The sequence below is a fragment of the Ornithodoros turicata genome, chromosome 7 (assembly GCF_037126465.1).
Source record: "Ornithodoros turicata isolate Travis chromosome 7, ASM3712646v1, whole genome shotgun sequence".
NCBI lineage: Eukaryota > Metazoa > Arthropoda > Arachnida > Ixodida > Argasidae > Ornithodoros > Ornithodoros turicata.
The window spans coordinates 25,272,047-25,284,648 of record NC_088207.1 but is presented as its reverse complement, the minus strand read 5'-3'; the positions used below and the strand labels follow the sequence as shown (position 1 = coordinate 25,284,648).

Genomic DNA, 12,602 nt, shown 5'->3' with positions numbered 1-12,602 from the left:
GAATGTTTTTGAATGGTGTTTGTAGACAAGGTGTCGAGCTTGGTTGTTGCACATATTTTGCTTTCGTGATGGGAACGCTCTGCACCTTTACCTAGCTGTTTGCAAACATTTAATGTTTTGAATTCCTGTTTGATGTTCAGTGGGACATGAGACAGGTTTGCAGCTGCCTCACAGTATATCGTTTGGTGTGTTCTTCCACATGTATGAAACAAAGACTGGAAATTTGCTATGTCTTTCCCAGCTTTCATCAGATAGCACATGATGTGCTTTATAAGCGTAAAGACATGACTCTGCTGACTTTTCAAGGTTATGAAGCTGTAGAAGGGAGGATAAAAGCAGTCTTGGGAAGCAACTTTTTTACAAGTAATCACCAGTAACTGTAGTAGTAACTCCCTCCCAGAGGATTAATCAGCAACAGGTAGTGAGCAAAGGTACTTTGGCTTTCTAACTTAAAAAACTCTCTGCATCTTTTTTCTGCCACCTCCTGCTGGCTGGTACTCACCATGAAAATTGCTAGGAGAAAGAGTTGCCAATTACAGTTAAAAGGTAATGCAAGCACTCTCGTGCTTGTTAATGAATTGTAGCACAAGTGCTGTGAGCGCCTGTGAAAAGCTTATCGATATCGAGAGGTGTTCACGGTAGACTTCACCATACGGAGTTTGGCATATACCCCTGTCACACAGCAAATTGAATGACATTCTCATTCGTTTGTATTGCATCAAGGTACGCCAAGAATAAGAATGCCATTCGAAAATTATGTCACTGTCGACAGCAGTGCCGAACGTATGAAGCTTGATAAAAGTACATTTGCTATATTTTTGCTTTTTCTCGAAACTACTGAAACATTCGATTTCACAAAATCATTGCGGTTTGGACAACGCTCAGTTGGCGAAGTATCGCAAGCGAAGGCAAATAAGCCTCTGCGATGTGTCAATCGCAGGAGCGTGGGGGCTTACTGGGAACGAGGGTAGTTCTGTTAAGCCTTCCTTCCCCCATGTCAAAGTCGTCAACGGGATTATCATTGTTTTTGCTACCTCTGTACTCCGTACTCAGTACTCTGTGTACTCTGTACACAGTCTCCATTCGAACGTACTACCTTTTTTTTCCCCGCCATGTGACATGGAACGAATGTCATTCACTGGGAATGATATTCAGTTTGCCGTGAGACAGGAGCCTCATCTCTCATCAAGTGTGGTGCCATACAGAGAGGCTGACTCTATCCGTCAATCAATGGTCCTGCAAATACTTGCAAGCAATTGGCATTTTACTATATATGGGGTATACCTTTCAAGTTCGGGTAATATTCGTGGCGGGCTCAATCAAAAATTTCTGCTGGCTCCATGCATGGTGGTTACAGACTACACACGATAAAGGTTGTGAGATTCATTTCACTGCACAGCAGCAAATATTCTAGACATGACATACTGCAGTTGCACAGCATTTGATGTGCCAAAGGGCATGTGTCAAATGACATCCCCTAAGAGCTTGTGACTCCGGCAGGATGGAACTGGTCCCAGTAAATTATTGTAGGCAAGCACGTGATTAGTACCCTCTCCAATCAAGCCAATGAAAAAAATATTGCCTCCTCTAGAGTATGAGGTTTCTGCATTTTTTAACGCGGTACCGATACACAAAGGTAGTGGCTGTTAATGCGTTAGGGGAATGGGCAGAGCATATTTGTGAGAAACTACTTTAAAGCTTTTTGTGTGAGAAAGCTGATATGAGATACAGAAGTGCTCTGATGGGATGCCTCAGGTACCAGCATTGTGCATCCATCACATATCATTCAGCTGGTTAAAGCAGGGTTCAGTTACGTATTGACTAAGTCATTAGAGTGTGTGCCTGTGTGTGTGTCGTGAAGTGTGGCTTGTTGTGGTATGTGTGTGCTGCTGTATAAAAGATAGGGTGTACATACGAGGCTGTACAGAATAGGTAGTATTTTAAGCTTGTAAAGAATGGCTGCATCTGGACTTTAGCTATGCACAAGGTATAAAGCATGTTCCTGCTTTGGGGGGGGGGGGGGTGGAAGGGAGTCTTGTATTAGTTCTTTGTTGCTGCCATCCTTTAATCTTGTTTAAAATGATTGTGTTGTGGAACACTGCTGCTTTTGTCTTGGTTGTAATCGACGATATTGGAAGGAGTCTTGTTGTACGCGATTGGCTGTCTAATGTAGGGCACAGTTGTGGATAGTGGAAGAATGGAGAATGTGAATTGGCAAGTGTTGCTTTCAGATGTTGGCAAATAAACATGTTGGGAAAAGAAGTAGGGGCTGTCTCAGCCGCCGAATTTGAAGACATCTCTTAGGAGGAGCCAAGTGGTCAGCGATAATTCCATGGCACTGATTTCATTAACATTTTTACAATATCTCTTTGTTCGTTCAGTCTTTACATCAGATTTAATATGCTGGCCTCGAATGAAAAAAAATAACGACGGAACGGATGCATCCCGTTCCTTTTGTATTGATGTCAAGGTAACGGCATCCTTAATTCCGCAGAGAATTTTTTGTACTTTGCAATATGAACCTTGCAGTGTTTCAAAATGTTCTTAACATCGTGTTCTTAACTTTGCGCTCTCTTTCAGTCGTAGACTGTTGTTGTCTCTTGACCATTAATCAATAGGTCCCTTTCTACTCCCCGACTCGCTATTAGCGGCAATAAAAAAAAAACGTCCACCGGAAGATATCAGTAGGATCGACAGTGGAGGACATTGCGATGGGTTTCGTACTTCCCGCCGCGCTCCTAAAACAGAACTTCATCACATAGCACGGTGAAGAACAACCGTTGCACAGAATGATACAACTGTCACTCCTGACGCGGGGCGTACGCCTTTTGTGACAATTATCGTGACTACATAGGTCACAAAACGACGTACGCTTCTCGTTTGCAATAAATCATTGGAGAGAATGATGTCATTTAGGATGATGGTTGACTAAGGAGTGTGCTATATATACATACAGCTTGTTTATTACCTAATGTGATAACAATCCTATATAAAAATCTTCGTTTCTGAACATTGTGGGGTTAACGCTATTTATCTCGGCGGATATTTTGTCATTACTTTTGAACACTTATCAAATTAATTCGCGAGAAATTGAATTATCCCAATTGAGCTCCGAAATTTGCCAAGTCGACCACTTTTTTTCTTTCTTAAAAAAAAGAAACTGAAAGGCGCACGTCGGATTTACCCCATTGCATTGCAAAATACATTCCCTACCATGGTAACACCCGGAAAAAAAATTATGAAAACCGTCGTGTCGAGGCACGCAAATTATCGACCGAGCTTGGGTCTCCGTCAAGGTAATGCAAAGTACGCGGCAGAGGAAAAAGTGTCATCCGCCCCTCTTTGTTTCCTTCTCGATCTTCTTTTAGATAACTGCGTTGCAGCCGTGAGGTTGACACGCAATTTTCGGAGTTCAATAGACCTCTACCTGTTTGTAAACAAATGACGTCATAGTGTTCGACAGCGCCACCAATTTGGTAGAGTTGAACTACGTTCAAAGCTAGGGGCGAACAAGGTCGCGCCCGAAAGCCACGGTCTTGAGGGGATCACGATGGTCTCTGAAAGGGACGCCACCTTCGGTCCTATTTTACTTTCAACAGGAGGCAGCGAACAAATGCCCGTTCGTGGAACCCAGCTCTCCCCTTCCGATCGGTTTCGGTTTCAGTCTGTATACCAACATCATGAAGACGTTTCTTGGGTAGAGATTTATTGGGCAAATTCATTTTCTCGCGAATTGAGTTGCTCAGAAGTCATGGCAAAACCTCCCCCGAGATGAGCAGCGTTGACCTCATAATGTTCAGACAGGTAGATTTTTTAATGCGATTTTTTATGACGTTAGGTGAAACACCCTGTATATACGTGAAGTGCACAAGCAGCAAATATATTGGCCGAATATTGTCTGCCTATCGGCAATACTTGTCCAATATTTGACCAGCGTTGCCAATGCCCAGAAAAAGTGCTAGTATTTAACGCGCTATGCAGATGCTTGAACCCACCCACGTCCTCGGCGATGACGCCAGGGAAACGTTAGCGTTAGCGTTAGGAGCACGCCTAAGCACGAGGGAGCATTGGGCATGTTAAGTATCTGCTTTCTTGCTCCTGGAGTGGCTATTAAACGGCACTTGGAGGCTTGAACCGTGAACACGCTCCCTGTGCTGCCGTTTCTCCCTTTCTCTTTTTTTCTACTCTCTCTGCTCAGCTGCGGCCCCATGTCCGGCGTTCTCCATGGGCGCCGTCACGGAGGGTCGAGCCCTCCCCTACCCCACCGACTTCCAAAGAGCGCGCTCGCGTACGAAACTCGGAGTACCGAGCGCATCACCACTGGGAATGCCAAACACTCGCGCTCCGGAGCAGCCAATTAACGCGCCCACTGCATTTTTCACTGACGGAGCGTGCTGTCCTGACATCACAGTGGCACCAGCGTCGGCGTTTGCTGAAATTTTCTACGCAACCATATTACAACCTCTTTGATGGATTCATGTCAAAACATTACAATGCAATTTCTCCGTTTTCTAGGCAGCAAGTTAATGCGCACCGATGTAGCGTTCTTGAAAAAAAAAAAAAAAGAGAGAGAGAAAGGGACGATCGCATTTGTTCCAGTCGATTTCGAAACTATAGTGTCATTTAATTCCTCGAGGTCAATGACCACGGTATCGAAAATCCCACGCGAAATACTGGTGTAGTTTCACTGTTATTCGGCGGAATACACGCCGGTTGTTAAGAGTATGCCGGAATTTCCTCTCTGGAAAAACGAGAAAGCGTCATTTTGTAACTGGCCAGTGATAGCACGCCTTGGGAAAAGGAATGCTGCGGCCGTGCGGGCGTCTCAAAGTTACGGGGCGTCTGGACGGCGTCTTTCCTTCTCTGCGCGCCGCCTCTCACTCCTCCGCTTAGGGAGTGACGTCACGCCGCTGGAGCTTCTGCAGCCGCGAAGGCAGCGCTGATCTTTAAAATTCGTTTAGTTAATATCTAAGCACTTTTCTGACGAAAATAATCTGCCAGGTTGGCCGATGCCGAACATAGTGATATCAGTTTCATAGGCAGCATGGCATAAAAATTCACCGCCTTCAACAGGGTGACACTTATAAATATTTTTGACACACACTATAGCGGTTTGCATTTGCTTCGTGCATTAATGAAGCTAATTCCGTTAATTGAACTGACAGACGGAGGCAGCATTTTCCTTCATGAATTCGGAAGCCTGTGACCACAACACCATCAAAATTAGTTTTTCTGTGGTTTCTGCAAAAAATTCCCATCCGAAAACGCTTGCAACAAGAAAACAGACCACAACGCAAGCACAGCTTTCGTCCTTATCAACCTGTCTGTCAATGCGAGAAGTTGCGCGAACGGAAATTTCTGCGAGCGCGCTTCGGCAGGCGACATATGAGTCAAAGTTTTGTGCAAGTGCTTCGAAAAGCCTTCTGATTTTTGCTGAAATCGTGTATAATGACCACAGGTAAAAAAAAGAAAAAAAAGAAAAGAAAAGCAACGGAACCCTGGCAATGCGCGCAGCACGCGTTTCGAAGACAAGCAACACGAAAGTCAAGACACGCATTATCCAAATTAAAAATCCTGCATACATCGGTTTGGGCGGTTCCGGAACTCCTCAAGAAACCTATCGTGAAATGAAGCCTCCTCTCGCTTCCACGCACCACACAGACAACAAGAAAAAAAAAAAAAAAACAGAAGATTTGTAGTGCACAAAACTTCTACCAGATGGCGCCACACACGTATCCCTGCCTTCGGTGAACCAGGCTAAACATGCCTTGTTGGTGATCTTGGGCTCGTCATTACCTGCGCGGCCCTATAATTAGAGTGTCGAAAAATGCATGATGACATGCTTTCCTCGCGTGTTTGTTCTGCAGGGGAAATTATCCCTGCGATAAAGGCTCGCCGGGCCCATCACGATTCTCCGCCTTCTGTAGACATGCGCATGCAACAGGGACCCTGCCAAATGACTGTGAGGCAGGACTCTCACTCATCCTCTCTCGTTTTCTTTCTCTTTTTTTAACCAAGATTGCCATTCCAGGACCTGTTTTTTAGGTCGTTTGCTCGACAGATTGGAGTCAGCTTTGTTTCCCACCCTTGATATGTGGGAATTTCGCAGGAATGAAATCGGAAACTAAGTCTTTATTAAACACGCAGAGCAATTTGTTGCGCATTGGGCGTTAGTAAATCGTCGCCAGGTGATCAGAAATCAATTAACATCTTTTGATTTTCATCTCGTTAATGCCGTTTTATATTTTCATAACGTTATGAAAATATAAAACACCCGTGAGCATATTTGCGGGAACAATAGAAGTACTGAAGTGTTTCTCGCTCCTCGCTTTGTATAACATGTACCAACCGCAACATTTTTGCCGTGTTCCGGCGCTGACAACTTATGGTTGATGATTGATTATAAAAAAGAAAAAAAATTATCATGTGGCTCCACGTCACAGCAAAGTGAGCTGCACCACCTCGCACGTGGATACTGTCTGCGCTGGTCTTCTAAACGTCAACCAACTGAGTTCCATAACGGTGTGGCGCACAAGCGTATCATCCCAGGCGTCACGGCCGTCACTCAAACCAGAGCACTCTTTCTTCACCTGGTCAAGAGGCAGAACAGGAATGAGCCACTGAACACGGCAGTACGGTGGCGCCATCTACCGAAATGTGTACGCAGCGCACGGTCCCTGCTCCTTGATCTCCCCTCTTGTGCGTTCAATCCCCCTGGTGGAGAGAGAGAGCGCGCAAGAGAGGAAGATGGGCGTGTTCGGGCGCCGCGGCGGCTCCATCTCATTGGCTGGCTGCGCTTGGTGCCTGTCTCGAGGGTAACGCGGGGTCTCCCGAGTTGTAGAAAGAATGCGTATGTTGCTCGTCAAAAGCGATGTTTTCGTGCAGCTCGTATCACTCGCAGTCGTACCTTCCTGCCACTTGGATACCGGCATGGCACTACGACAGGATCATACCCTAGCACACCTCCGACACTGACATTGGACGTTGCCTGCATCGGTGTACACCTTACTCGAGTGCCCCATCCACGATGATGTCGGCTGCTACTCGGCGAACGGCCGTCGCCCTCCTAGTTGCGGCGGTGATGCTGCGTTGTTGTGTTGCCGTGACGGATTTCGGCCGCACTTGTGAACCTATACGCATCGAAATGTGCAAGGACATTGGATACAACGTGACGGGGATGCCCAATTTGGTGGGCCACGAACTTCAACAGGACGCTCAGTTGCAGTTGCAGACTTTTAAACCTCTCATCCAATACGGGTGTGCATCCCAACTTAAATTCTTCCTGTGCTCTGTGTACGTTCCCATGTGCACGGAGAAAGTTCCACAGCCCATCGGCCCTTGCAGGCCGCTCTGTGAAAGCGTGCGGTCGCGCTGTCAGCCCGTGCTACAAGAGTTCGGATTCCCCTGGCCTGCAGCCCTCAACTGCTCCAAGTTCCCACCTCAGAATGATCACCGACACATGTGCATGGACGGGCCGAAGCCGGACGAGAGTGACCGCCAGCGGCCTGGAGTGCGACCAAAGCCTCCGAAGCTGAACCGCAAGCTTCCACAGGTCCCAGAGGAACGTCCTCGCGGCCTGTGCGACTCGTATCGCTACGGTGACCGTTTCTACTTCTACATCAACAGGACGCAGCGATGCGCTCACTTGTGCGATAAAGACGTGCTCTTCACGCAAGACAATAAGCGCTTCACCGAGATTTGGATGAGCATCTGGGCATGCTTCTGCTTTGCGTCCACACTGTTCACGCTGGCCACATTCTGCATGGACTCCCGCCGGTTCCAGTACCCTGAGCGCGCCATAATTTACATGAGCAGCTGCTACAACATATACAGCATTGCCTACCTAGTACGGATGGTTCTGGGACGCTCGAGTGTCTCCTGTCACGTGGACAGCCAGCACGAGGTGCCTCTCCTCGTCCAAGAAGGCGTGGATAACATCAACTGCACGATAGTGTTCATGCTGTTGTACTACTTCGGCATGGCGAGTGCAACTTGGTGGGTCGTCCTCACGGCAACTTGGTTCCTCTCTGTAGGCCGGAGATGGAGCCACGAAGTGATGCAGCGACGAGCCACGGCGTTCCACTTGTTCGCCTGGGTACTGCCCGCAGTTCAGACGATTGCCATCTTGGTCATGAGGGTTGTCGACGCCGACGAACTCACGGGCACCTGTTTCGTGGGCACCCAGAACACGGACACGCTGCTGGGATTCGTGATCGTGCCTTCGAGTGTTTACTTGGTCCTGGGCTCCTTCTTCCTCATCTGGGGACTGGTCGCCATGCTCAAGTCGCGCAAGGCAGTCACAGCTCAGCATTTGCCCCTGACACCAGCCCCGGTCAGCGTCATCCCCAAAACGGATAAAGTGGAACTGTTCATGTTTCGCATGGGAATCTTCGCCGTCCTCTACATGGTGCCAGCTGCTTGCGTTCTGGCCTCGAACATCTACGAGTTCTCCTTCAGAGAGTCGTGGCTGGCGGCCGGTTCGGCGTTCAGACCTAACGTAGAGGTCTTCACCTTGAAGATATTCATGTCACTTGTGGTGGGAATAACGTCGGGACTTTGGACGTGGTCGGGTAAAGCACCCCTCAACGCGTGCAGGCGGCCGCAGCCTGCTCCCTACATGGACTATAAGCCTGCCGTCTTTACGGCGCATCATTATCACCATCATCACCATCAGCAAGTTCCTATGATCCCAAAGTACATGGCTGGGTCCAAGGAGAAAGGGAAGTGCCGCTCAAAATCTGGTTCTGAGACCATTGTGTGAAAGGAAACATAGTCCTGGGCAACGAACAGTTACGCTGCTAAGCAGCGTTTGTCTGCCATGTGTCCGCGAAGACAACGGCGATGTTGAGCGAAGCTGCTACAACAAGTCAAGAAAGCGCAGTGGACCTCGCGGACTGTTCCGCTTTTGGTGCATGAAGTCGTTCGTTCCCGTAAATCACAGCTTCGAGAAGAGAGTCATCAGGATAGTACTTCTGCGCCGGACGCAAAGCCAGTCATCGTCCAGACGTGCTTCGTCTCAGTGAGTGCCCGCGCAACGCTGCAAGCCTGCTGACCACTGACTGTTCCTCATCAAGTACAGTTCATCCTATCATACTCCATCAGACACTATCAAAGTCGCAGGCTTAGGCCGTCGATCACTAAGGACAGAGCAATTTCCTTCAGCGTTTGCTATATGAACAACTGATATATAGCGTTGTAAATAAGTTTTGTAAATATTGTACAGAGTGTAGTATAAGTGTATTTAATTATTTTATTGAACATAAAGAAATGTTTGATACAGAAGCCTGAAGTACATGTCTTTTTTGTGGAAATATAGTTTTGCCCAACATGTATGTGACTTGTCAACAGGGCTTGCAGAAACCTGAAACGTTACGAACTCCACACAGGTGGTCATCCCGTGCATGTATAGCTTTGATGAACGATGAGCACGCTCCGATGGCGGGAGCGAATGAATTACACGCGGTAGCTCTGTTTGGGATCATCGCGCCCCGCAACTACTTGTTGTCGTCTGCTACTTATCGTCTGCTTCCTCTTGTCGTCTGCTTATTTCTGCACGCTATGTCGCCATACACAGCTGCGGAAAAAAATGTTGTTTTTCGCCGGACAGCGTTGAATTCACCGGTTGAACTAAGTTTTTTTTGACACAATCAGATGTCGTATGCGCATGCTCAATATCAGTTCTCCGCCGGGAGCACAGCTAAAGTCTGAGAAGGTACTGAGCAATGTTTTCCGTCATCCTGATTGTCGTCATTTTTTCCCCTTCATCATAATAATAATAACTTGCCTTCCCCAAATAGACCCTCGCATACGTTAGGTAAAAAAGAAGCAGACTTCGGCGTACCTACGAAACTACGCAATTGTTTCGCCACTCGACACCTGCGCAGCGCAGTCTTGCTCAAAGCGCACACGATTCTTCGGACAAGTCCAAAAACGGCCTAGGTCTAGTTTGAACGCTGCTCTATCGCATCCACTGCGTGTACTCTTGGAGGAGAAGTTTGGCGGGGATGATTTATGACGATAACAGGGCTCCTCCGTTCAGCCTGTGCACATTATTCTTGGCCGTAAAGATTGCGTCTTCTTTTGCTTTTATCTAAAGCCCACTGCTGCTGCTGGGTGATGCACGAAGCTCGTCCAAGGTTCGAGAGTTTGTTTTCTTTTGGCTGCTGCGCCGAAGAAAAACAGAAAAACCCCGTCGTTCCATGAAGTGTTTGCTCCGAGTTCTGGACGATAGGAGACTTGTGGCTAGCTTTCTCAAAACGCCAGTCGGTATCTTGTAACGTCTGAACGTCTGTCGCGCACGATGCATATTACCTGTAAGCGTTTGGAAGATGACAGTTTCACAATACAATGTAGTTTGCTTCAGTCAAACTCTCATTCTGTGCAGGCATATCTGCCTCCACGCTATCAATCAGGAATTTGCGCAAGATCTCACCAACGGAAGTGTCGGAATTAGAGTAAACGAGTTTATGGAGGCGAGCACTATCAAGAGGAAAGATACACAGCCATGCAAAACAACAGCCAATGTTTAATGTTTTCTTATCTGCACAGTTAGGTGGGCGCTTCACAATCGAACCTCACTGACACGGTTTGCTACAAGTTTGTGTGACAGACGTTGCCGAGCTTCCCATGGCGTTCGTAACATTCAATCCTAAGTATGCTCTCGAAAGAGGAAAAATAAACAGGCCTGCGTAACACTTGTCAAAACAGATTGAGAAGCACGTGGTGCGTTTGAGTCGGAAGCGACAGTACGACAAACAAGGCAGCGACCCCAGTGGGCAAATAAGAGAAACAAAAGAGGAGAGAGAGCAGGAAGGACTTCGTCACAAGCGTGGGGGAGAAAGGCCGTGTGTGTGTGTGTGCACTTCTCACGGCATCATATCTCGTTCGCTCTTAACAGAACACGACGGACATGTTGCGAGGTTTTGATGCCCCTTTTAGCGGGAGAATCCTAAGCGTTATGTATATGATGGTAGGGTAAGGAGCTTCGTTGTGCAGTGAAGTTCCGTTTCAACGTTGGTTTCTGTTGTAATTTTAAGTTGGTGAGTCGAGGACCATTCGTTAACGTAAGCTCACTTTATAAACATATCTTCTTCCCCAGCAGGAAGATGCAAACTACGCAAGCGAGGCACAAATAGCCATTGTAAAAACAAACACACGCACTTCGACGATAAGTATACATCTACAACTACGTCGTCGTAACTGATAGGGAAAGAAAAATATTCGCATACATCGCGGTGGCCGCAAATACGTGTTCGTGAACGAGAAGCGCCAGCGGAGAGCCGAGGGAAGGTGCGTTTCTATGGTCCATTTCTCTCTCCTGCTCAGGGAGCATCGCCTCGCCTCGCCTCTCCTGATGGCCAGTCAAGGACAAACAGGAGAAGAACAGCAGATACGGGCCCCGTCGGCAGCTTCCTCGTTGGCGTGCCCCCCACTCCACTCCCCCCACCTCTCGTCAAGCATCGAGAAACTGGAAAAGGAATCACGGTACGCTAGGGGGGGGGGGGGGGGGATTCGAAATCGTTGCTCCCCCGGGCAGTTTCTTCTGAAAACTTGTGTGTCTCCAACGGGAGGGCGTCTGCTCTTGGGAAGCAGGCGACTCTCAGGTGCACAGTGTTTCCTTATGGTGGTAAGATTTTTACTGCGAAGAAAACGGATGACGGACGGGGTCGGGAGAGAGAAAAGACAAAAAAAAAAAAAAAAAAGAAGGAGAAAGCAAAGAGTTGTATTTCGAGTAGGAGGGGGTGAGCATCGTTTTTGTTTGTGGGAAGTTCCATTCTTCTTTGCGTTGGGTTTCGCTTTTTGGTTTCTTTTTTGTCGTTCCTTTCTTCTATTTCTCTCCTGTTCGGTCCAAAGAAGGTATCCCACCTCGGGATTGATGAAGATGGGCTTCTACATGGTTGTATAGTAAAGGGGAATTCTAATTAGTTCTTTTGACAAGTGACGGATAGCTGGTAGCATTCCTGCCGCGCGCGAGTGACAGCAGCTCTGCGCTGCGTCGTTATTATGCATGGACAATTAAATTACTGTTTATTATGTACTGTTCGGTTACGGGTCCTATACTGCAGTTGCACATATAGCACAGCCGGCATGATGAATTCTTTTGCAGCGTCATCGGATTCGGGCCTAAATCCCGTTGCCGGCTTTGCTATCTGGATATTTCCCTGAGACGTTTCGAAGCGAATGCTGCCACAATCCCTCGTGATGTCGGCCCAGGACGCGGCCCCTCCCGAGCAGCATGTCACCTGGTGGCAGGTAGATCGCTCGGTCAACAGACATCGGGAGAGACGTGGAGAAAGGAGAGCAGCAAAAGTACATTCAGACGAGCGACATCCTCCGGAATATTCTAGCGGAAGAAATAGCAAAAAACTGCTCGTAGGGCGGAAGTTCCACCATTCGCACGGCGCTGAAAAACATCGGGAGTATCTGTATATTCACACGAGCGACATTCTATAGATTGCTGGAGCGGAAGATGCGAAAAACGTCACAGCTTGTTGCTGTCACGTGAGCAAGAGCGCTCAACGTCGTGTCTTCACCTGCATGCACCTGCACTGCTAAGCGTGGGGAATACCCTGCCACGCAGTCACAAGATATTCTGTAGCAGA

At 47.8% G+C, this 12,602-nt stretch overlaps 1 protein-coding gene across 1 annotated transcript; it reads left to right on the top strand.

Annotated features, from left to right (window-relative positions):
- The first annotated feature begins 6,795 nt into the window (after window positions 1-6,795).
- Window positions 6,796-9,282, top strand: LOC135400677 (frizzled-4-like). The gene has a single exon (XM_064632513.1). The coding sequence runs from the start codon at window positions 7,028-7,030 to the stop codon at window positions 8,759-8,761; it is 1,734 nt and encodes a 577-aa protein (XP_064488583.1). The 5' UTR covers window positions 6,796-7,027; the 3' UTR covers window positions 8,762-9,282.
- Window positions 9,283-12,602: the final 3,320 nt, after the last annotated feature.